Here is a 26,918-nt window from a genome sequence, read left to right as displayed (position 1 = left end):
GCTGCTATCACAGGATTGCTTACAGGGTACAAGGATATGGAGAAAAAAACAAAACAGGGCAGATTTCCCCTCACTCAATCTGAGCATTAGAGACCCTGATCCTGTCCTGCATGTAGAGGGCTTCTCTGTGTCCTCTCTTTGTCAGCACAGATGCCCACTTCTGGGTTTTGGCTGCATTGAGTCTAGGCTAGGGGGTACTAGAGGGAAGAAAATGCCAGTTCAGTAGTACTTCAAATTTTGATACTTTTCCAATCTGCCTCCTACTACATACTTTCAGGGTCCTCAATTAGCTGTTACATACATTTTGCCAAGGTTTTAGAACTGTATTCAGTGTGGTGGACAGGATGGAGTAGGCTGACTCCATCTTACCCAGTTCAGAATGTCCACATATCTTTTCATACTTTTTTTAGTGAGTATGTAAAAGATCCATAGAAATCAAAAGGTGGGAACATAGAATCTGAAGTCCTGATGGCAGGGTCTGTAAAGAAGATTCTTTTGCAGGAAAGTATATAGGGGAGAGCTGGACAATAGTAATAATAGACTCTTAAGGAAACATATTTCTGGGTGGCTTTTGGAAAACAAGGAGGATTACAGATTAATTGGGTAGGTCCTTCCCTTGGCATGAGTGTATCACTTTGATGTGATCTAGCATTGAAAAGTATCAAAAGGAAACTATACTGCATATCAACATGGAGTTTATTAAGCCAATAAAACTACTCTCCCTACTGACTGAGGATAAATTTGGGTACCCATACTGGTCTAGCTAGGGCACATGGGGTGAGAGGCAGAGGTGTAGGCTCCCAGAGCTCTGGAATTCCACAGGAGGGTTGTACTTGCATTTCAGGATCTAAGTGAGATTTAACACAGCCACTGGCATTCTTATAAGATGATGGTGCTTATGGTATATCAGGGGGACTCAAGGAAGGAGAGGTATTACACAAAGGGAGGTGGGATAGGACCATGGTTCCAAGGTCAAGTGTTGTGGAGGGGGGTTGAGCATATATGCACATGTACACACACAAACACACCCCTCTTGTATTTCTCCAATAAGTGGTACCTTGAATGCCCTTTTATTGGGGGATTTCATGAAATAGATGCATATTATATAAACCATACTCAATGCTTCTCTCCTTTTCTTCTTGGTGAGGAGATGATCACAGGGTGTGCACACTTAGTGTGCAAGACTGGGTTTTACACTCAACTACTCAAGAGGCATAGCTATAGCTGAGATGGGGATCAGGTCCTTCTGAGAAACCTGTGGCATAGACCAAGAAGAAAGATGCTCATCTCCCATCCTTCTAGGGAGGCCCCCATGGCAGGAATGGGGAGTTTGAGCATGTAGGTGAATGTGTACTCAGTCCTCTCTAAATTCACAAGGGCACATGACAGTGATGCAGGTGCATTTTATGTCACCAAAAATCCTGTGTTTCCCTAAGGGGAAGAAATTAAAAATCACTGTATCAGAACTCCTGATTGGTGAGCTAGATCAGGAATAAAGAACAAATCAGTGGAAAAGGGGAAAAAATTACTATAATGAGTGGACTCTTCCTTTTAATCTACTTCATGTGCAGACAGGTCTGGCTGGTGGCACCTGCTGCTTACACCTCTCCAGCATCCAGTGAGAAACTATCCTTAACACCTGACATACTTCCATACTAGGATCTCTTCCTGATGTTTAATCCCAAGGTATCCATCTTTTAAATTAGCCCCAGTAAGTCTAGTTTTATTAACTGAGTAGATAGAACATGCTGATGAGGGAAAATCGAAGATGCTCTCTGAATCACATGCAGTTGGCCACATGAAATAAAAACTGAAAAAATCAAATGCTACCCAATACAGTTGGACAGCAGTGGCCAGAACTGGTGACGGAAGCACCAGTGGGCTTCCCTTGCTGGAACTCCATGAAGTTCCATGAAGTATGCAGTAAGTCTGGAAGTATGTAGTTCCATGAAGAACGGCTTTTTCCCATAGAGGGTCTCCATGGTGAGGAGCTAAAGACATTTTATGAAGTATATTGTTTTCACACTTACAGCTACCCCTGGAAGTTGAAGAGTGGTGGGGTAGCAGAGAACCGGGATGATACAGCTTAGCCGGAGGAACCTTAGACCAGTAACCAGAAGATAGGAGTCCTCATCCTGGTTCTGCTACCTATGCCATGAGAGAGAGTGGACAAGGGATTTCCACCTCCATGGACCTTGGCTTCCTCTTACAGAATAGTGAGGACACTGATAAGGTGATTTCAAGCTGGAGAATTAAAAATTGTCTGAAATTCACTCCCCCCATTAAAAGGTGAGTTCTAATTCCCCTCCCGTTGAGTGTGGGCTGGCTGGCCTCAGTGACTTGTGTCTAAGGGAACAGAATGTAGCACAAGGGAACTGCCTGACTTCCAAGGTCAGGGAGTAAGAGGACACACAGCTCCCCACTGACTCTCTTGTCCATGACGCTCACCCTGGAACCCAGTCACGTGTTGTGAGGAAGCCGCTACATCTCCATACGGAAAGCCACAGTCCCAGCTGACAGCCTACATCAACCACTAGCCATGGGAATGAGTGTGTCTTCAGGTGGTGCCAGCCCACCATCTCAGCTCTAGCTGAGACCACATGGGACAGAGACAAGCATTCCCTTCTAGGCCATACCCATATTGAAGATCCACAGGCAAATAAATGCTGTCGCTTTAATCCTGTGCATTTTGGAGAGGCACATTTACACGGTAACAGATACTCAGGAGAGTTAATGCCTAAAGAAAGACTCAGTGATGCCCAAGGTTCCTTCCAGACCAGGAATTCTGGCATATCTACACTGAGCTAACTAGTTCCACATTATAGTATGAGACAGGAACTGATAAGCGTGCAGATGAGCCCTCTCAGACTTGAGTATTATACACAGAGCAAAATGAACCTGTTTGAGAAGGCTATCCTTATTGGAATTAGGTCTTATGCTTCTTTTGAAGTCTCTACAAGTCTTTGGAGTACCTGAAACAGAGGGAGTGGTTGAGGAATGAACTCACAGTTTCTTGTAGAATTGAAATATATCAAGTAGGTGCTCACTGTCAACATCCGGAGAGGCAAATGGAACAATGCAATGCTCACAGGCATGACATAAATTTAAGTATGTTCCACATTAAGACAGTCCTATCCGTGAAAGGTCAACTTTCATGAAGAATAAATTAGAGTCTGATCAGCCACATTAACAAAAACCTTGTAAGAGTATTCCCTTTAAAATTTGATGGACATGTAGGAAAACGAGACAGGAAATACGTCAAAATGTTAACGGTGTCTATCTCTAGGTAGTATGATTATAAATGAGATTTATTTACTTCTTTCAACATTTTACTATTTTTCAAATGTTGTTTTGGTGTATTTTCATATGTAAGAAAATGTGCTAAAATGATGGGAATAAAGTTGATTTAAGACAGTGTTGGGTAAAAGGGCTTCCATGGAAAATCATGAAGAATTATTTTGGGAAAAAGGACTATGGTCAGAGAAGTTTATTTTGTTGTTACCAATTTTTGTTTTTTTCCTCCAGATAATTTTTTAAATTCACAGTTACATAAAATGGAACAGATTTTGGTTTATTTTCTAATTGCAGTTTTAGCACTTTCAATGTGCTAAGGAGCCCTGAAACTCTCCAAAAGGGAGAAAAAGTAAACAGCATGGCCCAAACTTGTCTTGGGGGGGGGCATTTCCTGAGGTTAGTGTTGTTCAGAATACATTCCAGGGAACTCTGACATAAAGCAAGTTCCATTTAAAGCCAGTGCAGTCCCTTCCTGTGCCCAGGCCTGGGTCCTTGGGACAGGTGCACACCTCCTCATGACCATAAGTCAGACAGCCTCCCTGCACGCCCAGACTGTGGGGGCTGGGGACACCACTGAGCTCAGGAGCCTTCAGCAGCTTGGTTCCAGGAAAGAATATCATCTGGGTGTGTGGAGAGAAAAGTCATCCCATGTGGAGCTAGATGGGTCAGGATGATGTCTCCCTCACCTCATGGAGAATTCTGGAGACTCAATTTGTTTTCTACCGCAGACATTTGGTGAAGTGTTTGTGGGATGACTGTGCTCGGCTTGTGCTATTCCTTCTTCCTGAGATGTAACCGGAACATCTTTACTTCTACCCAGAGGTATCAGGAAATGTTGGGGCCCAAATGAGAAGCTGGCCTAATTTTCCAGTGATTCTTACTTAACAGTCACACAGGGAGAGTTTCATGGGAGCACAATCTTTAGCAACTTGTCACTGAAATTCTCAAAGGAATATTTAGCTTTTTCTGCAGAAAAGAAACATTTTCAAAATGGCTGACTTCTGCCCATCCCTTTTTCAATTTAAAATTTATTGAAATTATTGAAAGAGTTTTTAGTGAATTCTTCTCTACCTCAGATGCTCCCAGAGAATTTCTGGGTGTCCCTGAGCTAAGACTTTCCCAAGTTTCTAAGCCTACCAGGCATACAATTCTCTTTCTGACAATGCTTCTTAGCTGACCAAAGTACCCCACTAGGGTAGAAGCCAAGAGCCCCAAATAGAGGGAGGCCCTTTTTCCATTCTGCTGTTTACTGGGCCACAGTAAGAATTAGCATTCTGCCTGTGAGTACAGTTCTACTTTTTCCCTTTGTTTGGAATACAGAATCACTCATCTGGAAATTACAGGGTAATATAAATGAATCGTGTGTCCTGATACGTCTATATTCTTGCAATGCCTGCTGCTGCCTTAATCACCAAATAAAACAAACAGAAAGGAAGTCTCAAAAATGTTTTTACTATCATTTTTTTCCCTGTGTTGGGGCTTATGATGATATGCGTAACTCCCAGTCAAGAGCCTATGAAAGAAAATCACAGCAAAATTAGCAAGATAGGCTCCAGCTGGAAACATCGACATATACTGCACAGGGTCAGGCTTTTCATTCTGCACTGAGCCTGTACACAGGGGCATCAGTGAGTGCGCCCAGAGCTGGAGTCCTCCAAGTGGGCTACAACCTTCGTGGATCGGACTAGCCTTTCCTTTCAGACCTACAGAATTTACATCTAGAGAAATGAAACAATAAAATGAGGCCAGTCTTTCCTCTTAACCATATTACTCTCCATGAAAGGCACTTGGCTGAGAAACAGAGCTTATGAATTGTGACCATCATCCTGGCTTAGCTCAACACAGACCCTGCAAGATATGATTTCTCCTTTATGCTTGTTTTCAAGAAAGCCTCCCTAACTTGCCCCAAAATCCTTTGAGGGCAGGGTGATGCTGTGTATCCTCCTCTTTATCTTCCCGCTGCTTAGTACATTTCTTAGTTAACCAACACTGATGGAAGGGTGCCCGAATGGTCTCAGTCATTGGTCCATGTCGACAAACTACCCTGGGGGGAGCCAGGAGGAATACTAAGGCTAAAGCTTTTCTTTTTGCAACACTTGCTTCTGCAAAAGTGCATGGATGAGTGTCTCGGTTGCAGCGATGTTCTCTCCCTCTTGCCTGGCCATTTTATCAGTGTTAAGACTGTAAGGATGAGGGTCAAAGAATAATAAAATTGTTTAGCTTGTGTTTGCAAACCAGCATCCTTTATTGAGAACCCCAAGCTATTTTGCCTGACATTCTTCATTCTTATTAACAAAAGGTAGCAATAGCTCTCAACTCACCACCCATCTTCCCTCCTGCGACAAAAATGCACACAATTAGGGAAACAAAACTTCCCAGCTGGTAGGAGTTAATGTAACTTTAACGAATGCTGATGAATTACTCATTCAATACTGGACAGAAGGAAGAGGCCACCATGAAAGAATTTCCTCTTAGTGTTCCGTTCTCTCAAGAAATGGAGTAAGTTGTACTTTACAACACTGCAAAGTTATAGAAACTGGCTTTCTTTGGAAAGCGAGGATTCATACAACACTTTCTGTCCCTACCCCTTGGGCACATGGTCGACCAAAGGGAGTAGCTTCCACTTACTGACTGTCAGGAGAGGTCCTTAGGAGCCCAGAACTCAAAATCATACCTTGGTTTGAATCCCTGCCTGCCACTTACTGGCTGTGTGGTTCCAGGCCCTGGCTTTCTCAACTGTAAAATGAGGCTGGTAAAAGCCTATGTTGAGGGGGGTGTTGTGAGGATGAGAGAGCTTACGCATGTCAGCTGCCGCAGGCACACACTGAGTGCTCCATACATCTTAGCATTTCTTATTAGCACTGTGTTCCCCGCAGTGTGCGAGGAGGCGCTTACACGCAGCTGCATTTAGTTCCTCAGTAACAGAAGTTGAGTAACTCATCCAAGGACAGAAAGTAAAAGCGTCAGAAGTCAAAGCCAGGCCTGTCTCATTCCTAACTAAGCTGTGCACTTCCTGCCCCACTGCGCCACTTCCTGGATGACTCCCCCCGCCACACACACAGACACACGTCCCGCAAAACTATGTCACACCAGAATTAGAAAGGCATGTGCATCACTGGACCACAAAATGGTAAACTGTGAACCTCATTATCTAGGGATTCCAAATGTCTCTCAATCAGACTGTTTCCTTTTTGAGTTCATGGACCATGTTTTTGTATTGTCCCTAAGGAAAAACAGCAAATAGTTCTGACACACAATAGGCACTCAGTACTCGCTGGTTTTACACGGAAATTCGCAGAAGAAAGTGGACCTGTGTCCCGGTTCAGAATACTTGATCAAACAATCCGAACAAACCATGAATTGCCCAAAGCTTTGGAAACCTTGCCCAACATAGCGTGTGTTTTCTGGAGACAATGAGGGTTTTGATCTGAAGCTAAGCATTTCTAATCTTGTCAAAAAAAACTGTGTGAGTGAAAACTATTCCTCTCAGGCCTCCAGGTGGGATTAGGGGAAGGGCCTCCCGATGCTGCTGCTACAAAACCTGCACAACCAGAGGCTTTGAGACGGATATAATCTTAGGATTATGGTTATTTCCTCCTGGGTTCTCCCAAGTGTTATGAGGGATCCTGCATTATCACTGCTATTCTGGCAAACAGATCTGGGTATTGCCAAGCGTTATAGACCTGTTTCCCCAACTGAGGTCGAGAGGGGGTGAGGGCCAGCCAGCAACCTCACTACCCCAGATGTGTGCCTGGAGACTCCCAAACGGGCAGTGTGAGAGCATGCGTGCCCACCTCCTCAAAGCCACGGGGGGTGGGAGTGAATGGAAAGAAACTGCATACGACCTGATTTATTTCTAAGAACTTTTAGCCAAGATTTTCTTGGAATGTCTCCATCTGGTGACCCCTGAGAATGGTAGCATTTCATCTCCTCTGCATTTTGAGGTAAGCAGTGCAGTAGAGGGAGGGCTGAGGTGGGGGGGCCTGGAAGGTGACATTAACATGAGGATGGCAGAAGCAAACTCCCATGGACTCCGAAGTTACACCACGACACAGCTCTCAGTGTGGGCCTGCCAGACAGACTGGGTTAGTCCCTACATGAAGGGATTTTCTTGTAGTCTGGGGAATAGGACCAGAATCTGAGGTTAGGAAGCCTGTTTAACTTTAACGTCTGCCATTTGTGAGAGCTTTATGATGTTACTGAGCCTTCGTTTCTTCCTCTGTAGAATGGGGATAACAATGAAACACACCTCAGAGAACATTGAGATGACACGAGCTAACGCATAGAAAAGTACTTAGTGTAGAGGATTAGGACACACAAGAAGCACTCGGTGACTGCTGGCCACCCCTACCCATCTTTTCATGCTGCTAACCAAGGAGAATACCTTGTAAATGTATGAGAGTGTCCTGTATTTTCACACGTGTGTAACGATTAACACGCATACACACACACGAAAGAGCTTCTTTGTGTATTTTGTGGCTGCCTCCCCAAATAACCCTGTCGCTGCAGGACAGAAATGATTGCCTAGTGTTGCAGGTGAGGAAGTGGAAGCGGGGAGAGGTGAGGGTTTGTTGGAATTCATCATCTGGGACAGCGCTGCTGTCTGCCTTTGCACGCAATCCACAGCTACCTGGGAGGAAACCAAGAGGTCAAACACACAGAGGAAAGAACCGGAAGCCAGTCTGTCTGTGAGAGAGGGCAGGAAGATTCTATTCTTGTCTGGTCTGGGTTAGTCTATTCATCCACTTGTTACTTGGGACCACAGGGATTTTGTGACCCTTGAAGGCTGTGGCCTAAGGTTTGAGAAGCATGGCTGTGGGGAGTCCTGTTTCCCAATGCCAAGGGAAGGGCATGTTCCTTCAGAATAAACTGAGGTATTATTTGAATTGTTGTCTATTCAAATTTTTATCAGAGAAAATTTGAAACATGGAGAAGTATAGAGGTAAGAGTATGATGAACCCCCCGTGCTGACCATCCAGTTTCGACAATCCTCACTCCATGCCAACCCCGTCCGGCCTACAACTCTGGCCATTTCCCCTGCTCCCTGATTTTTCTTTAAGGAAATACTTGGGGGAATTAACAACCAATACAGACTCCCACTGTGTTCTGCAGATTCAGGTCTAGCAGGTCTGGAGTGGCTGGGGATTTGTTGTCTTCATGCCCACCACCCTTTCCGCCCCCCAACTGGTGACACTGGAAAGACAGATGCCCCTCTCCCTGGAGATGCCGAACTGGGGGATCTCTGAAGGCTGCAACATTTGCAAGTGGAGGATTCTGTAAGTGACAACCAGGCAGTGGGTTCTGTGAAGGGAAGTGGGCAATCCCTTCAGCCATGCAACTGTTCAAGAGCCTGTCACAGGGGACTGAAGGACCGTCCCCTCTTCCTCCCCCTGCCCCCAGGTATACACACAACTGTGGGAACAGAAAGAGATGAGACTGGAGGGAGAAGGCTTGTCCTCAGGCCTGAGTGAAGACTTTCCCAGGAGAACACACTCCATTGCTGGGCCTGTCACTTGCAGCTTGATCATCTGTAGTCACCTACAAACCACCTACCATTCACCCGTGTCCTCCTCGTATCATCTTTATTTCCCTGAAGCCTGACATAGTAACTGCCCACGGGGGCAAACTGTGCGATGTTGGTAACATTTGACAGGTCTTTACCTTCAAAATATCAGCTTTATGACTCCACTTTACCCACAGTAGGTAGTCAATCAATGCCCAGTGAAGGAATAAGCAAGAATAGGGTTATAAGAGCTCTGACATGCCAGCAAATGAACTAGGATTTCTGGCCAATCCCACAGCAGTGCAAGGTGGCTACGATATCTCCAGGTGCAGGTGAGAAAACTGAGATAGGGTATATGGAAGCACGTAGCACATGAGGGTGATTACTACGTGGTCAACATCTGGGAATGATTATTACTATTATTGTCCAAAGCCAGGCAACTCCCCACAGCAGAGCGGGATTTGAACTCAGGTCTGCCTGGCTCTCCGGTCATGCTGCCTTGCTCAGCAGTGTCTGTGCTGGAAAAGCAAGAGCCAGCGGCCTCTCAAAGGAGACCCAAGTCACCAGGGTTAAGACATGAACATGTGGAAAATATAAACCACCTGGCAAGTCCCAGACAATGAGGAATTTCAGGATAAGGAACAAAATTGGGGGAGCTGGTCTACATTTTTTTAGTAGAGCACTACAATATTTCAAGGAGAGTGGGTACCAAGAACATGTCCCTAGTGCCCTGTCCCGCTGCACAGGACATGCACAGGATAGCTCATCTATGTTGGAAGAGGACAAGCATGTTTGAGCCTCATAGATGGCATGGAACAGACCAAGGCAGGGAAGATGCTCCTTCTTACCTCTTTGCCCTGTCTTTCTCATCTTCATCCATTAGATTTTCTACACAGTTTTTCCTGCAAAAAAAGAACAGATGATTAGCGTCTACTTCTAGACCTTTCTTCTAGGTCTTTCCTGGGGTTGTTGTTTTGCTCTGATTTAACCCACAAGTCTTAGCCCAGAGGTTCTCAAACTTTTTGGTTCCAGCAAAACCCTTTACACTCTCAAAAATGACTGAGGATCCAAAGAGCTCTTGTATATGTATGTGGGTTCAAACTGAAAAATCTTAAATCCCCAAACACTCATTCTAGGTGTCAGAGCCATGCAGTCATAGCTTTCAAGGAGCTTCTAGAAAGGTTCACTGTATATTCACGAGCGTCAAAAAGGCAAATAATGTGTTTGTATTAGGAAAGTTGTTTTGACCTCCCGGACCCACCAGGGGTCCCCCAGACTGCACTTTGACAACTGTTGTCTACACCCGGCTCAAGGAAGTATCTGTTTATCTCAAACCTTAAACCTGCAAGGTGCCCATGACATTGTAAAGAACAGCATTTATCTATCTGGTCATTCAAATACACAGACCCCTCTTACATGCAGCTGGGAAGAAATTGGGGCCCCAAAGGACTATAATCCATAGTCCTTCCAGGCATTTACACTTCCCTAGACAGTCAAGGCACACAGATGTGAAAAATTAAGTAACAATCCAGGAATGTTCTTGTAGCCCAAAGTCATCAGAGACTAGCTCACCGCCCAGAACCTGTACTCTCCTAGGCAGCCGGCTGGATTTCTTGCTGCCCCACAGATCTGGGTCCCTCTGTCACATGCAGGCATGCTCGGACTCTTTATTTCATTCACATGTTTCCCAGGGTCCCGCCTGTTTGGGGAACCCCCTCCAGCCAGCCCTCAGAGCAGAAACACTCTCAGGGTGTCCATGAGGCCACAGCCTGCAGGGAGAACTGTAGGAGAATTATGCGGTAGCATAGAGGGCAGAGTGGCTGAGATATGGGTGCGGACCCCAGGGAAGCTGAATCGCCACTGCCCACACGCTTCTGTTGTAAGAGGGTCTGAAGTCAGAACTCCAAAACCAACGCTTTGCAAATGCACTAACACTCTCGAAACTTAAAGTTTTAGATAACCTTTTACTGGGGCAAATGAATATTTCTAAGATAATTTGGTTTTGTGATCTGGGTCTGACAAGTGCACAGGGATGGGTGTGAGCTGGAAGAGGAGGAGGAATTCTAGCTACAGCCCTTGTTTACACACATGCCCCATTCAGTAAACGGAAAGGCATATTTTGGTGATAGACTTGCAAGACACGCTATTCGGCAGTTAAGGCTTGTATCGTAATTAAAATGGGGTTAACACATCTGCAAACAGGCATGTGCTTAATGTCTCCCAGATGGAATCTGTTCAAAGTTTTAAGATGTGAAAAATACGGCATCAACTCATTTAGTGATGCACTACCCCAGGTCCCTGCTCTGAAGAAAGTGCTGGCTGCCCATGCGTCCAGGTCACGAGCAAGGACCCAGCCAAGCCAAGCCCTTCACCCGGTGCCCCTGGACAGAGCACGTTCTCAGGAGGGATGTGGGCTTCACACTGCTTTCCTGAGGTTCCGGAATCCTGTTTGGATTACTGGGATTGCTTAGTCATAAATGAAACATTTAGGAGTGACTAATAGCTATTCTTTATTGACCACATCTTCTCTGTTTTATATTTGTTTGTCCTTAAACATTTCCTGAATCCATGAAGCTGTGATGACCTATACCTCCTTCCTCTTCTTCCCCATCCCTCCTGTTGTCTTGACTGATTCCTGTCATCTGTCCCCTGTCTGTGCCACTCTGCTCAACTGTGCCTGGTGAGACAGGGCCCCTAAGCCAAGTTCCTCAGTAGCACCTGCCACAGGAGCCCCACACTGAAGTCCTCACTGTCTTGTCACTGAGCCCATTGTGTCCCATGCCCTCCCCAGGTTTTTTTTTTTTTTTAATTAAATACACATGACATAAAATTGATCACTCTTACGTGTATAGTTCAGTGGGATTAAGTGCATTCATATTGCTGTGCAGCCATCACCACCATCTCCAGAAAGTCTTTGCATTTTATAAAATTGCAACTCTGTGTCCATTAAACACTAACTCCCCATTCCCTCTCTCCCCAGACCCTGGCAACCACCATTCCTCCATTCCTTTCTTTTTTTTAAATCAATTTTTTTAATGTTTATTTATTTTTGAGAGAGAGAGCACGCTCGTGCAAGTGGGGGAGGGGCAGAGAGAGAGGGAGACACAGAATCTGAGGCAGGCTCCAGCCTTGAGCTGTCAGCACAGAGCCTGACACGGGGCTTGAACTCACAGACCATGAGATCATGATCTGAGCTGAAGTAGGTTGCTTAACCGACTGAGCCACCCAGGTGCTCCCATTCCTTCCTTTTTAGGGCTGAATAATATTCTATTGTGTGTTTATACCACCTTTTGTTCATCCAGTCATCCATCCACGGACACTGGGTGGCTTCCACCTGTTGACTGTTATGAGTAGTGCTGCTATGAACATGGCTATGCTCCTCCTGCCTCATGTTTTTGAGCCATTCTTTTACTTCACGATGTGCAGAAGCTAGACAGGGTCCAAAGGCACACAAGAAAAGGGGGAGGGTCAAAGGCAAAAAAATCTCTCCTGTGAGGTTTGGGTAAAGGAAGAGTAGAGAAGTTTAAGAGGTGACGACTACTCTTCCCAGTTGCATAAAGAGTTTCCAATGAAAAGGATTTTGAGCAGTTTGTTTTGTTTTTTTACGACCACACAGAGCCAGGGAAGAGAAAATGAGCTTAAGTGAAGGCAGAGGAGAGTCTGTCTGGAGCTGAGAAAATAACTATTGTTGTGATTAACCCCAAGAGTGAACAAGGGAGGGAAGCTATAGAATCTTTACTCTCGATAAATATATATTCTAAGTATGTTAGATGTTTATGAGATTTATTAGCCAGAATCCCAACAGGAAACAGGACTTCATTACCAAGCTGTGGGTGGGGTAGGGGAACCAAGAGGGATGGTATGGTTACCTAGGGTTGGTATCAGATGAGCTGTTACCAGCTCTGAGGGTGAAGGGACCAGAGGCAAATAGTTTGCCAAACCTGGAAGGAGTATGTCATATAGGGGAGGCAGCATTTGGTGGAAGGATGCAGCCGGCATGAAGAAACCTTTTGAGAGGGGAGTCAAGGGAATAAATACCTCACTTCACTCTCCACCCATCTCATCGCCTGTTTGTGTCTCTTATTAGCTATACCACCCAGAAGGCTGAGGCAGGGAGGCCATGATATCACCCACGTGGGGAAGCCCCCAGTGCAGAGTGAAGGGTGGAGAGGTGTGAAGGGGAACAGGAAGGACACCCAGCATGCCACTAATGTTCATCTCTGAGGAGCTCTTCCAGTTCTGGATATGTCTGGATTTTTCTGGAACACAAACTATTTGGAGTCTTTTAAAAACCTTTTACAACTGTCCAAATTTGAAGTATAGGCATCTACATGTAGAAATAATAACACTCAAGAAATAATAATACAATAATGATGAGAGGCTGAGGAAGGAGAGCCTGGCAGAGAAGTGTCTTGTAACTATTTAAGCCACAAAATCAGTAACGATAGATTGTAACCCACAGAAGAAACTATTCAGGCGTCTATACTGCTACAAAGAAAGAAAGAAACAGGGGCAGGGTGACAGATCTCCCTTACAGAAGAATTCTAATTAATAAATGTAGAAAGAATATGGGAAATAGAAAATCACCATCAGTACCCCATAGTAATAATTGTTGCAGGCAAGATCCACTCATGGATGCTTAAGTTAATAAGCAAACGTTTGAGAAGACTCAGGATATCTGCATAGTTTAAAGCATCTCCCTCAAGGGTTGTCTGGGTGGCTCAGTCAGTTAAGCATCTGACTCTTAGTTTCAGCTCAGGTCACAATCTCATGGTTTGTGGGTTCAAGCCCCGCATCAGGCTCCATGCTGACAGTGAAGGGCCTATTGGGTTCTCTCTCTTTCTTTGCCCCTCCCTCACTTATGCTCTCTCTCTCTCACTCTCTCAAAATAAACTTTAAAAAAGTATTTCCCTCAATATATTTATTAATTACAAAGGAAAATGGTAACTTTGTAAGTGGAGAAAGTTGGCAGATACCGCCTTCCCTACGGGTCACCAGTGTAAGTTATACCCACGTCTTTTGGTGGAAATAAGTGCTCATTCTCTTGGGTGTTTATGCCTAGGAGTGTAAGTGCTGTATCATATGGTAGCCATATGCTTAGTTTATTAAAAACTGCCAACTGTTTTCCATAGTACTGTACAATTTTACATTTGCACCAGGAACATATGAGAGTTCCAGCAGCTCCACATTCTTGCCAACACTTGGTACTGGTTTCTTACATTTGGTCATTCTAGTGGGTGTGTTGTGGGATCTCACTGGGATTTGAATTTGCATTTCCCTCATGATTGATGATGCTGAGTATCTTTTCATGTGCTTTTTGACCACGGATAGCTTCTTTTGTGAGGTGTCGGTTCAAGTTTTTTGCCCATTTCCTTTTTCTTTTCTTTCTTCTTAAAAATTGGGCTTCTTTTTGTCTTCCTTGTACTGATTTATACGTTTTTCTCTTCTGCATACACTACTTTGCCAGATCTAGAGATCAATTTGTGAACACCTCCCAGTCTGTGGCTGGCCTTTTTTCACTTTCTTGAAGGCATCTTTTGGTGAACAGTTTTTAAATTTGGGGGCGCCTGGGTGGCGCAGTCGGTTAAGCGTCCGACTTCAGCCAGGTCACGATCTCGTGGTCTGTGAGTTCGAGCCCCGCGTCGGGCTCTGGGCTGATGGCTCAGAGCCTGGAGCCTGTTTCCGATTCTGTGTCTCCCTCTCTCTCTGCCCCTCCCCGGTTCATGCTCTGTCTCTCTCTGTCCCAAAAATAAATAAAAAAAAGTTGAAAAAAAAAAAATTTTAAATTTGATGAAGTCCAATTTATAACTTTTTAATTTCCAGGTTAGTGATTTTTGTGTCCTCAGAAATCTTTGTCACCTCAGTGTCATGAAGAATTATCCTGTTTTCTTCTAGAAGCTTTATCATTTTAGCTTTCACATCTAGATCCACAGTCCGCTGCAAATTAAATTTTATGTGTGGGGTAAAAGCAGTCAAGGATCATCTTTTAATTTTTTCCTCCAATCTGGACATTCAGTTACTCCAGGGTGATTTCTTGAAAAGACATTTCTTTTCCTATTGAATTGCACTGGCATTTTTGTCAAATGTCTTGTGTGATCCTATACATATATTAACAGAATCTCTATTCAGCTCCATTTATATACCAAGTCTCTGTAGCAGACACAGGATAAACATTTTTTTAAAAATAAACTCTATTTTGGGGCACCTGGGTAACTCAGTCGGTGAGCATCTGACTTCAGCTCAGGTTATGATCTCACGGTTCATGGACTGGAGCCCTGCATCGGGCTCTGTGCTGGCAGCTCAGAGCCTGGAGCCTGCTTCCGATTCTGTGTCTCCCTCTCTCTCTTCGCCTCCCCCACTCATGTTCTCTCTCTCCCTCTCTCAAAAAATAAACATTAAAAAAATTAGAAAAATAAAAAAATTTTAGAACTATTTTGCATTTACAGAAAATACAAAGGCATTATAGAGAGTTCCTTTATATCCTGTACCCAGTACCTGCTATTATGAACACCTTATATTAGTATGGTACCTTTGGCACAATTAATGAACATCACTGACGCATTATTATTAAACAAAGTCCATACTTTATTAATATCTTCTTAGTTTTTACCTAATGTCCCTTTTCTGTCCCCAGATCTCATCTGGAACACCACATTACACCTAGTCATTATGCCTCCTTAGTTTCTCAGACTCTCCTTGTTTTGGATGACCTTGACAATTTCGAGGAGTATTTGTAGAATGTCCCTCAATTTGAGTTTGTCCGATGTTTTTTTCTCATGGTCAGACTGGACATGTGGGTTTTTAGGAGGACGTTCACAGGGGTAAAGTGCCATTCTTATCACTTCATATCAAGGGTAATAACAGCATGTATCTCTGTGGCTCTGGCCTTAATCACCCAGCTGAGGTAGCGACAAACTTATTTTTAAACTGCATGTTAGTTACATTCACACATAGAATACACAGTGTTTTTCTTCAGCTTTCAGATACCCCTTTTCCAGATGAAGAATCTCTAAATTTAAAGTGGTAGATCCAATTATGAACCTCAAAGAAGTACAACGAATATACTATCTTCTCTGTTTTTAGACTTTGAGACATACTTATTGAACTTTCATCAGATTGACAATTGGACCCATTGCTTTAAACTTAGAGGCACTTCACCTGGAAACATATTGAGCATATTATTTGAAGACAGCGAACCTTCTGTGTAGGGAAACTTCTTCTGTTTCCCGACTCTGTAGCATCCTGTATTTGTCTATCTTTATGCCAGTTCTGCACTAGCTTAACTCCTCTGGTTTTACAGGGACTTCTGGTAGCAATGTAGTGTGAGCTTTCCAATTTTGTTCTTCTTATTTAAGATTCTTGGCTATTCTAAGTCTCTGCATTTCCTTGCAGATTTTAGAATTTACATTGTCAATTTCTATAAAATGCCTGCTGCAACCTTGATTGGGAGTGTGTTGAATCTAGAGAACAATTTGGGAAAAGCTGAATCTTAGCGACCCCAAGGCCTCTGATCCATGTACACGGCATCTCTCTGTGAAGAGGTAACAGAGTGCGTTCACTGAAGCACGAACATGGTGTTCATGTGTGAGGGTGGGCTATTCCACAGGCATTCCCCGAGTGCCAGGGCACCTTGCGAAGTTCCTGCTCTTGTGGCTCTTAGATGGTGGGGTCAGGCAGGAGAGTGGGGGCAAGCCACAAGCAAGTAAATAAGTAAATATCGTCACCTGCTTGTAACTGCTGTGGAGAAAAATACTGGAGACTCAGGTGCGGGAGGGGAGGCTAGGGAGCGCTATAGTGAGCCAGAGTCTTGCTCTGGGAGCTTTCAGAAGTCAATGCAAGTCCTTGCTAATAAGACCACATTTGACCATGACTTGAGGGAAGTGGGCCATAGGGATGCACACCAGGGAGACTGGACCAAGGTTGGCTTTTGCTCTGAGTGAAAGGGAGGACACTGGAGGTTCTGATCCGAGGGGTGCGAGAGAACTCCCTCAGAGGACAGCTGTGATTCTGGAAAAGAATTAAGTTTACACATGTGACAGTACCCCAGCACAAGCCTGGCCCACAGCAGACACTCAAAAAATCAGGTTATCTTTTTTGACGGCAAGGACCAGGCATCACCCATCTTTACACATGCCATGATGTCTGGACCTGCTCCTTACCCACATGGAGTGCTCAATAAGTATCTGAGGAATGAAGGAGAGAAGGAAGGGAGGGTGAGACAGGCAGAGAGGGAGGAAAGGAAGGTCAGAGCCAGAGCCAAACCCTATCTGAATTCTGATGTGATTGCCTAACACTGACTCCCACAAACTTCTCAATGATCATGGGTAATCCAGAGTAACAGTACTCACGAAGTACATTTAAAGGTACAGCTATGTCCTAAAGACTAAAAATTAAGACAGGAACTGTCGTGTGTGAAGGAGCTATTAACTAAAGCGCTATCGGACTCTTCGGGAAGGGCCTCTGGCTCCCTCACCAACCTCAGCCACAGCAAACTTCTGAAAAACTATAATCTCATGTTATGTCCATCCAGTTCTATGGATGGAATGAGCTGGCTCTGGCTACCTCCCCTTACAAATCAGGAGGCACCACCCAGAAGGGCTGAGTGACCTGACCATGGACACAAGGACTGCAGGCGGAGCGCCCCCTTGCCCCCCACCCCCACCCCGCGTCGTCTCCTTGGAGCTGACTCAGGCATTTCACCCCCAGCCTACTGAGAATGCGTGGATCTCTGACTTCAGGGTCAGGCTGATTTAAATTTCAATTCCAACCCACTTGCTCTATGACCTTGAGCAAGTCCCTTAAACTTCATGAGTTTGTTTCCCTTACTCCTAAAGTGAGGCTGACACCCACCAGGCAGAGAGCTCGTGAGCCATAAATGAGAAGTATCTCTGCACGCATGCATACAATAAAGGGCCAGCGTGATGCCTGCAGCACAGGCCTCAAAGTGAGTCCTGTCCATCCCATGCCTGCTTCGCGTAACTGTCCTAACCTTTATGTTCCCACTGTGGTGGTCCTGAGCCCCTGCTAAGGCAGGTAACTCCAGGATCATCCTTTCTTCTTATCTTCACTTGAATTTCAATAAACATACTCTCTGCACAGCAGGAAGGTCACTGCAGAGTGAATGCAGTCACACAGACCTAACATTTCCTAGAGATGCTCCTGACCAGAGAAAGGAAGGACTATATTAGCGGCCAGAGGTACCCACAGATGGGTGCTCCTGTCCCACCTCCAGAGACCACCTGTGGCTGCCAGCAAGCAGGGTTGTGGAGACCACCCAGCAGGATGGGGTGCATAAAGCAAGTTGGTTCGGGCCCAGGAAGGAAGCAGACCAGTTGGAGAATCTAACCAAGCAAGGCCAGTGAGCACTGGCTGGACTCAGGAAGTCCCCAGGAATTTATCAGAAAGCCACACCCGCCGCAATAGGAGGCAGAGCTAGTGGGGCACACTGGGTCTCTGAGCTCCTGGGTCTGGCATCCACCTCTGGGAGGGGGAAAAGGCCCTGGTGGCCCGGAGTTGCCAGAAACCCTGCTTCCTCGGTAGCTCTTTGTGACCTCGGGCAAGTATGTGTGCTTCCAGGGTCCTAGTGCCCCTCTGGTGAGGTGGAGACAACAGCAGGGCCTCCTCGTTGTGGGGTTGTAAGAAGAAAATGAGAGAATCAGTGAGAAACCCCCAGCACAGTCCCTGGCACATACAAGTCCTCAAAAATTTCTAGCTACTATTAAGCACGATATCAGTAATGATAAGAAGTTAAAAGCTAGCAGTAGGAACTGGTACCTCAGTCTATAAAATGTCTTTGAGCAGAGTGAGATTATTGTTCCTGTCTCCCAGTCAGTGTTGAAAACTGTGTGTGTAGGTGTATGTGTATGTGTGTGTGTGTGTGTGTGTGTGTGTGTGTGTGTGGAAGCAGGCATGGCGGAAAGACAGACAGACATGCACACAGACTGCCCATGGTGTCCAGTGATAACCCAGCAGAAATCTAGGTCATGAGGCTGGGGGTGGGGGGAGAAGGGAATGGAGCAAACACAGAATGACTGAGGATGTCCTCAAGAAATAGCTATTGCCTTTAATTGAACTGAAGAACACAAGTGAGTTCTGTAAGTGACATTTTCATTACCCAGGTGAAATTTCTACCCTAAGAATTCTGGAGCATTCTTTCTCACAGCTACTTACTGCTATATAACTGATTGGAACTCTGGCCCCTGGTGAGCAAGGACCAGCAAATGGCAGTGTAACTCTTTTCTCATGGCACATCTGTCCTGGGTCCCATAGTGTGTCAGCGAGATAGGAGACTAATGAATCATACAGGTGACAGGGACATACTTGGGGACTGGCAGCTCATTTCTGGGTCTCCAGAGAAGCCTACATGCAACATAAATGAAAATTATGTTATTCTACTAACGCAGGGGTTGGTTGGCAATCCTTTTCTGTAAAGGGCTACCTAGTAAATATTTTAAATGCAGACCGTACGGTCTCAGGTCTCTGCTGCAACTGCTCAGCTATGCTGTTGCAGTGCAAAAGAAGCCACAGACAGTATGCAAATGAATGAGTGTGGGTGTGTTCCAATAAAACTTTATTTAGAAAAGTAGGCTGGGGGCCAGACAGAGTCACTAGAATCACTACTCAGCCTTACTCTTCAGGGTCTTTAATTTCTAACTTTTTGTACAACCACTATAGGCCCAGTGGGTCATTCTGTATCGCCTTGAATTTTCCTCCAACTGACTATTATAAAGCCTGTTGTGTTAAAAGGTCCATGAATTTTACAAAATAAAAGCATGACATTTTCCAACTGGCTGAGAAATGGTTTGAATTATAGACCCCAAGTTAGCTGGAAAATCCTAATATTCCTCCCCACCATACCAACCAAACCTGGTAAATATAGTTCCTTAAAAAGAAAAAATATTAAACGCAAGAATGGGTTGAAATCAAAAGGGGCAATACCAAGCACATGCATCTCCCCCACTGACTGCTGTTTATTTACTGTGGATAGGGAGGGTGCCTTCTGTCCTCCCAGTCAGCCCCTGATGAGGGGACCTCATGTCGTTTTGGATTAACATCTTTGTCTTCCACGTGGGAACTTGATAATGATTTTTTCTCATTATATTTAAGAAATAAAAATACTTTGAAAAACAGTCACTGATGAACTGCAATGCTCACTCGTCTCCCTTTGTCCTCTGGGGGAGGCTAGAAAATAACTTCCACATTTTAATTCTTCCTCTCCAGGGAATGTTGTTTTGGTTGCAATGATTCATTTTCTGGGGGAAAAAATAGCTTTTCTAAAGGAAATGGGCAGTGGAAACCTGAGCGCTGCCTGCTCCTGCAATCCCAATTCCCCTTCGACTGAGAAATGCTCGCTACACTCTGGCACATCCCTCGACCTGGGAAATGCAAGGTGGACACGTCTATCCTTAACCCCAACCACTCTGGCAATCCCCCCAGGTAGCCGTGCTTCCCGAACCTTGCCGGCGGCCTCACTGAGCCCAGTTCCCAGAAACAACTCAGATGAGACCCCACCCCTGCCCCGACCTCAGCGAGTTTCCATGAACACATGAAAATTATACCACAAGCTTCTCCACGGTCAACGCCGAGGTTTTATCTGCCTGGTACCATCATGAGTCCCCCATGCAACGGTCTGATGATTCATTATTCAGGGAAACAGTGACATAGCAATGAAGGAATGGATAGAGAAAGAAACTTAGTTATTGAATAAATTCACAATGACATCGTGTGGCCAGCAAAGAACTTCCAAAATAAGAATCATCTAGATATCTGGATGTTTAGGGTCACCCTAACATGAAATATTACTCTTGCAACCTTTGGAACTTAGGTTCCAATCACTTAAGACTCCTTTCAGAGGGCCCTTTATAAAGTGTAAACCTGAGTCAACTAGAGATTTCGATGGGTGACAGTGTGTGGTCAGGGTGTGGACAATAGATGTCTATAAAAATCAGCAAGAGGGGAAAAGGAGATTTATGAGTCATGTTCAGAGCTGAGTCAGTGAAAGCCTTTGTTGGGAACCACTCGTCAGCTGCCACAGAAAAACTGAAATGAGTCCATAAAACCCTGTTCCAGCCAGCAGCTCCCCTCCACATAACCGTGGGTCCTAAAGCTCCTTCTGGCCCAGGAAACACTCATCCAAATTGTGCTCAAGTTTGTAAGAAGAAGAGCAGAAAAAGAAGTCCATGAGAGGGGAAGTCAAGCTTGTTTTGGACACCCAGGCTGTGGACTTTTGGGCTTCCTATCAGAGCTTCAAATAATGTTTAATAAAAATGTGGGATGTTTCATGTGAACTGCTAACTGTGGGAGGCAACGAAATTACTTTGGGAGCTAACAGGATCTAGGTACGAATGTCCTCTGCCTTTTTCCCTTCACTTAGCGTGGTGGCCTAGACACAGACTCGGGAACAGCTAGCTCACTGCGAATGTGGGATGATGCCCACTTTCCCCCATCCATACGAGACCCAGGAGGGCAGCTCGCCCATGTAGAGCACTTGGCTGGGGAGAGCTGGGCAAGAAAGGTGAATTGCCTCCTTTTTCACAGTGCAGTGGTCAGAAATCATGACTTTGTGATGAGAGCGGGCCAGACCTCCAGAGCTGCACGCCAAATGCCTCACTAGTACAAATGGCTTTACTTTGCATGGTCTTCTCTTTCCTCTCGTTGAAAGATTTTTCTTTTCTTTACAGTTTAAATGAAGAATGTTCTCCGTGGAAAGCCAGGGAGCGCGTGCCCACCACTTATGCTAGGACAGCTGGGCCTAGCCAAGCTCATGGGCTGCAAAGAGCCCACGGGAGCACTCTTCATGACGTGAGACCCTATGGTGACTTACCGTATTTAATGTGTTCACTTGCACGGGTATCCATAAAGTTAGATCCTCTGATGCTTCTGCTGTTGGCTCTATGGTACAATTCAGCTGAGAATCATTCCCCCAGGGGAAATGGGTGCTGGCCTGCGGGGCTTTCCTCTGGGGTGGGGAATCCTGACAGGTCATCCGAGCCACCTGGACAGCCCTCCCCTCCTGACATGACTCTGGTTGTATCTGGTGCCTATGGTGGGGAAATGGGCCTTGATGGCTAACATCCAGACGTGTCTAAGCAAGCAGAGGGTGGTCTTGTGCCTTGGTCAGTGTCTGTCTCTCTGCCTGCTCAAAGCCACTACTCCTCTTGTGGGTGCGACATCTTGCATGTGCCTCTGTGGGCAGGCAGTGTGGAGACTGAGCCACAATCACCAATGTCACAAGGGGCCTGGTGAGGGGGCACCCCAAGGAGAGGTCCAGCCCACCAACAGAAAGCAGCCCCTGACTAGGGAGGGCAGAAGGAAAAGGGGTGCCCCACCTCCCCAATGGACAAATGGCATTCATGAGATGTAACGTAGCCACGACAGGAATGTTCTGTAGAAACAATCCCATGTCTGGATGCCCCACCAGCTTTGGCTGGAGGACGATTTCCAACACAGACTGATGTCCTTCCCTCTCTCGCTGGATGCCCGCCTTCCATTTTCTCTTCCAGAAACACACAGCCCCTTCCACACACGGAGTCTGAAGAAAGTCCTGCCCTATGGACGCAATAATACACATGGGAAGATGAGATGCAAAAACAGACCTAGGAAGCCCCCAGTCCACCCAAGAGAAGGGGCTCGAAGCACTTCCACCAGGAAGACGTTGGCCAACGGTATGGATGATCACTGCCTGAGACAGTCTTGCTCATCAGACAAGCAAAGAGTGTGAGCAGGTCCAAAAAGGCCTGACTTCTACACCATTTAAAGGCCATTTGGGTTTTTCCCTGGCAGGACTAGAAACCTCCAGTTTTCTCATTTTGTACATTCAGATATTCATGCTGTAAATTAAAGGCATTTTTGATCTCTCTCCTTCCATCTGGCCAGATAACAGTGAAGAAACTGCAAGAGAAAGTATGAGAAGTCTATTTTTTTCTTTTTTCAAACAGAGTTTGAATCCTCTCCTCTTATAAATGTCTAATGAAGCGACCCCAGGAAATGCACAATGTACCTGATGGTCTGACTCTCCCCTGGGGGCAGTGGCTTCAATGTGTCCAGGAGAGTTCCAGACGCAAGCCCCACTGTGAGGACGGTTCAGTCAGACAGGGCTTTGCAATTAGAAAGGGCAGGCCCAGGACGTCTTCCATAAGGCATTTTGCAATGCACAAAATACAGGAGGAATTAGTGAAAAACCGTAAATCGCTAGCTTCTGGCTTTCTCATATGTCAGCTTATTTAATCATGACTCTCTGATCCTACGATTTTCTTCCCTGAACAACTCTAACAGACACTATCCTATGCCCACAAGCAGCAATGCAGCAATATTTCAGCAAAGAATAAAGGCAGTAAATACATGTGTGTGTTTGGGGGGCATATATACACCTGCTAGTGCACACTCCCCTCTGCTCAGAGGATCTACTCCACGTTCCTGAGCATGGCATCCACAGCTTTGGATGACAAACTGCCATCCACGGTCACACTGTCCCCTCCTCCGTCCCTGTCCCCTGACACCTACATTGGCAACACCAGCCTCTTCGTCCCTCCAGCCTTATCCATCCAAGGTCAGGGAAGCACCCCTACCCTGCCCCACCTCATTATAATCTCTATTTGTTTCTGCAGTGCCTTGGCCTTACCCAGTCAATCCCTGCGCCAGCCACCTCTTGCCACACACACACACACACATACTCACACATTCACATGAGAAGGAAGACCCCTCAAGGGAGGACAAACACAGTTCCCAACTTCTCTGCATCTCAGCAAGCAGAGGTTCCTGGGGCTCAGTACAGGTTCCTGCTACAGGAGATATGGTTGAAGGGCTTCCATTGAGAAATCTGTTTTTAAAGTTTGGAAGGAAGCCTTGGTTCCCAGCAATAATTCACCATAATGCAGGATCTCCAGGAGACAGGCTGAATCAGGATGCAGGATGCCTTGCGCTCAGACCCTGTCCCCACGTCACCTTGGGTGCTGGGGCCTAACCCTTTAGACTAATGGAAAACAGGGCAAACAGATTAAACCACGTTCACCCAGAAGACTGCCATCTGTACGCCTCGGAAAGCTCCTTGCTCTGCCCAGCCCCTCGGGACAACGCTAAACAGGCTTAGCCTGCTGTGGGCAAACAGGAAAAGTAGGTCAGCTCAGCAGCACCGTGCACTGTGTTGAACTACTGATGTGCTGCGTCCTCGGGGAGAGGGGTGTGCCGGCTCGCAGCCCAGCCTGGGTGGCCTGGGCCAGCCTCTAGGGGGCAGCCAGGGGACCCAGGTAATGGGGAAAATTCAAAGAAAGCTTGAGAGATGGTTCTTTAAAATAAAAAAAAAAGGCAAGACAAACAAAACTGCCTAAAAAGAACAGCGTGGACTGACACCCACTACCATTTCCCTGCCTTCAGAGACCAATCGATTCGTGTTTTTCTTCAGTGAAATCAGCTGCTTCACCTGCAGAGGTGCACAGCCCTGACAATTTGCAAGAACACTGAGGCCAATGGTGGTGGTGCTGAGGCCACCTGCTTGGGGGCGTCCTCCACCTGACGCTTCTCCCCCAACTCCCCCATGAATCCTAGTGATCACCGGACACTTGCTGGGAGCAAGGACAGGCTTGAGCCAGCGGTGCCAGAACCCCATGCTGGAGAGGCGGTCCTGCCGCTGTTCCTATGTTCCCCGTGTTTGGTTCAGCCTGCAGCTCTGCAGAGGAAAAACCACTATCCGGGCTTCTTGGGCTCAGGAGCTGGACAAAGCACCAGACACGCTGGGGGAAATTCCCCTGAGGCCCAGGTGATCTAACCTACTTCCAGGAGGCTGAAATCTGGTTTTCTCAGGAGGGCCCAGCTCAAACCTGGAGACTGATACTGGGGTCCCCAGAGGGCCAGGTCCTATTCCCCAGGACTCCCAGGAGGGACAGGACCCTAGTTCAACCCTGAAATAGCTCCCTGGTGCCCCCAGAGCAGGAACAAACAAAAGTTAGTCTGGGGGGGGGGGGGGGGTTGTCTCAGAGAAGTTTCTCCACAGAGCAGTGGTCGTGTATCTCAAGCCAGGCTGTGGTGACATAATCTGTAAATGCAGATATGTATAATTTTTAGAGGGCCTTCTTCTAAAATGCTGAGCATTGTTTCCTCTTTATTTCATTTCTGTGACAAAGGTGTTACAAGGTTTAGCAATAAACCTTTTAGAAACATTCAGATCTCTGGGGTGCCTGGGTGGCTCAGTAGGTTGAGTGTCTGACTTTGGCTCAGGTCATGATCTCACAGTTTGTGGGTTCAAGCCCTACATCAGGCTCTGTGCTGACAGCTCAGAGTCTAGAGCCTGCTTTGGATTCTGTCTCCCTCTCCCCTGCTCACACTCTGTCTCTCTCAAAAATAAATAAACATTAAAAAAATTAGAAACATCCCAACCTAAAAACCCACAACTTTGAGAATGTTCGCCCACCCTCTTTCGGAAACGTTATGGGAAAACTTCTCTTTCACATTTTCAGAACAAAAGGGCAAAAAGAGTGTCCTTTGGCCTTTGCAAATCATCCCTTCCTTCCTTCTTCCTCCTGGCCCTTGAACACTTGTTCACTACTTACTCAGCACATAGCTGTGCCCTGGGAGCCCCGCCAAAATCAAAGAGATGCAGATCCGCTGGCAAAGAGGCAACAGGGCAGGAGGATCCTGTGTTCAAAATCCACCTTCACAGAGCAGTTGAGACAAGGACACAATAGCTGCAAACCGCCTAGAATGTGAGCCCGATGAATGTTAGCTCAGGCGGTAGTTCTTGTTACATCAACCCTAGGAGCCATTCAAAAGGTGCTATTCCACATTTAAATAACAGATACTAATCATGGACATCAATTAGTTTTATTTTTCAATTGCAGCTACCAGGAAACCAACACAGCAAGTCCTTTTAAAGGTCCCTCGCAATCCCAAAGGTTCCTGTACTAGGAGACTTCAGCTTGCATAACAGTATTTTCCTGAAGAGCTGGTGATAAACAACATTTCTGCGAACTGAATCATACTCTAAATGTGTGAGTGGCTCAGGGCCCACGCGCTGGAGGAGTGCAGAATCCCACCCTCACTAATGACCCTTCTGCAGGTGCAAGGCTCATCACCACCAATTAGTCTGCTTAACAAAGTATCATACACCTGCTTTCCATTAGGCCACAACTACATTTTTTTTTAACTCTATAATTCAGGGTAAAGTTGGGGGAAGTTTGGATTCCTTTTATGGTTTTAAATAATTAATTTTACACTTTTAGCCAAATTTAACACAGTTGAAAGTGAAACGCTGTTAAAATACACTGAGTACACATTAGTCAAATCTACTCTTCAATGCATTTATTATTATTTATTCAATGCAGCTGCAGCCTCTCAAAACATGTTTGATTTACTTGCTTAGTTAACTAAGTAATTCAGTATATTTAATGGTGTTACATTCTTATCTTTACCTATATTAAGTCATGTGGTTTTCAACCCCTACAAGATGCTAAATTCTCGAGTCTATGAAAAAACTATCAGATTCTTTTTTTAAAATAAAGTTTATTTATTTTGAGAGAGGGAGAGAGGGAGAGAAGGAGAGGGAAAAAGAGAAAGAGAATGAGAGCTGGTGAGGAGCAAAGAGAGAGGGAGAGAATCCCAAGCCGTCTCCGCAATGTCAGTGGTTTAACTGGTTCAACACTATTTTTTTTTAAGTTCATTCATTCATTCATTCATTCAGAGAGCATGTGAGGAGCAGGGGAGGGCCAAAGAGACAGGGAGAGAGAGAGAGAATCCCAAGCAGGCTCCACATTGTCAGTGCAGAGCCAAATGTGGGGCTCGAACTCACAAGCCATGAGACCATGACCTGAGTTAAAACCAAGAGTTGGATGCTTAACCGACTGAGCCACCCAGGCGCCCCAAAACGATCAGATTCTTTAGAACAACAGAACTGAATAATTATTGCAAGGTCACACTAACATTTTTGGAGATTATAAATGTAAACAAATAAATTTCATTTTTGTAAGCTTATTTGAAGGAGAAGGAAGTCAACTGACAAAACAAAAGGAGATGTCTGGTTTGAATGAAAACATTTACAAATTTTCTCATTGTTTTCTGAGGGAGAAGCAATGTATATTCATTGCAATTCATCCCTTCTTTCATTAAGAATAAAAAGGTAAAGGATCTTAGA

At 45.6% G+C, this 26,918-nt stretch overlaps 1 protein-coding gene across 4 annotated transcripts in view; it reads right to left on the bottom strand.

The window, feature by feature from the left end:
- The window catches only part of NPAS2 (neuronal PAS domain protein 2), a 159,213-nt gene that overhangs the window by 74,376 nt on the left and 57,919 nt on the right, over positions 1 to 26,918 (bottom strand). For all 4 annotated transcript variants that reach the window (XM_078444374.2, XM_078444376.2, XM_078444377.2 and 1 more), the window contains exon 2: positions 9,646 to 9,699. In XM_078444374.2, coding sequence (XP_078300500.2) covers positions 9,646 to 9,677 — 32 coding nt within the window. In that variant the 5' untranslated portion in view covers positions 9,678 to 9,699. The remainder of the gene's footprint in view (positions 1 to 9,645; positions 9,700 to 26,918) is intronic.

Source organism: Panthera onca, chromosome A3, assembly GCF_046562875.1.
Source record: "Panthera onca isolate mPanOnc1 chromosome A3, mPanOnc1 haplotype 2, whole genome shotgun sequence".
Classification (NCBI taxonomy): domain Eukaryota; kingdom Metazoa; phylum Chordata; class Mammalia; order Carnivora; family Felidae; genus Panthera; species Panthera onca.
The sequence above is the reverse complement of the archived record's forward strand: the minus strand, read 5'-3'. Positions and strand labels throughout refer to the sequence as shown.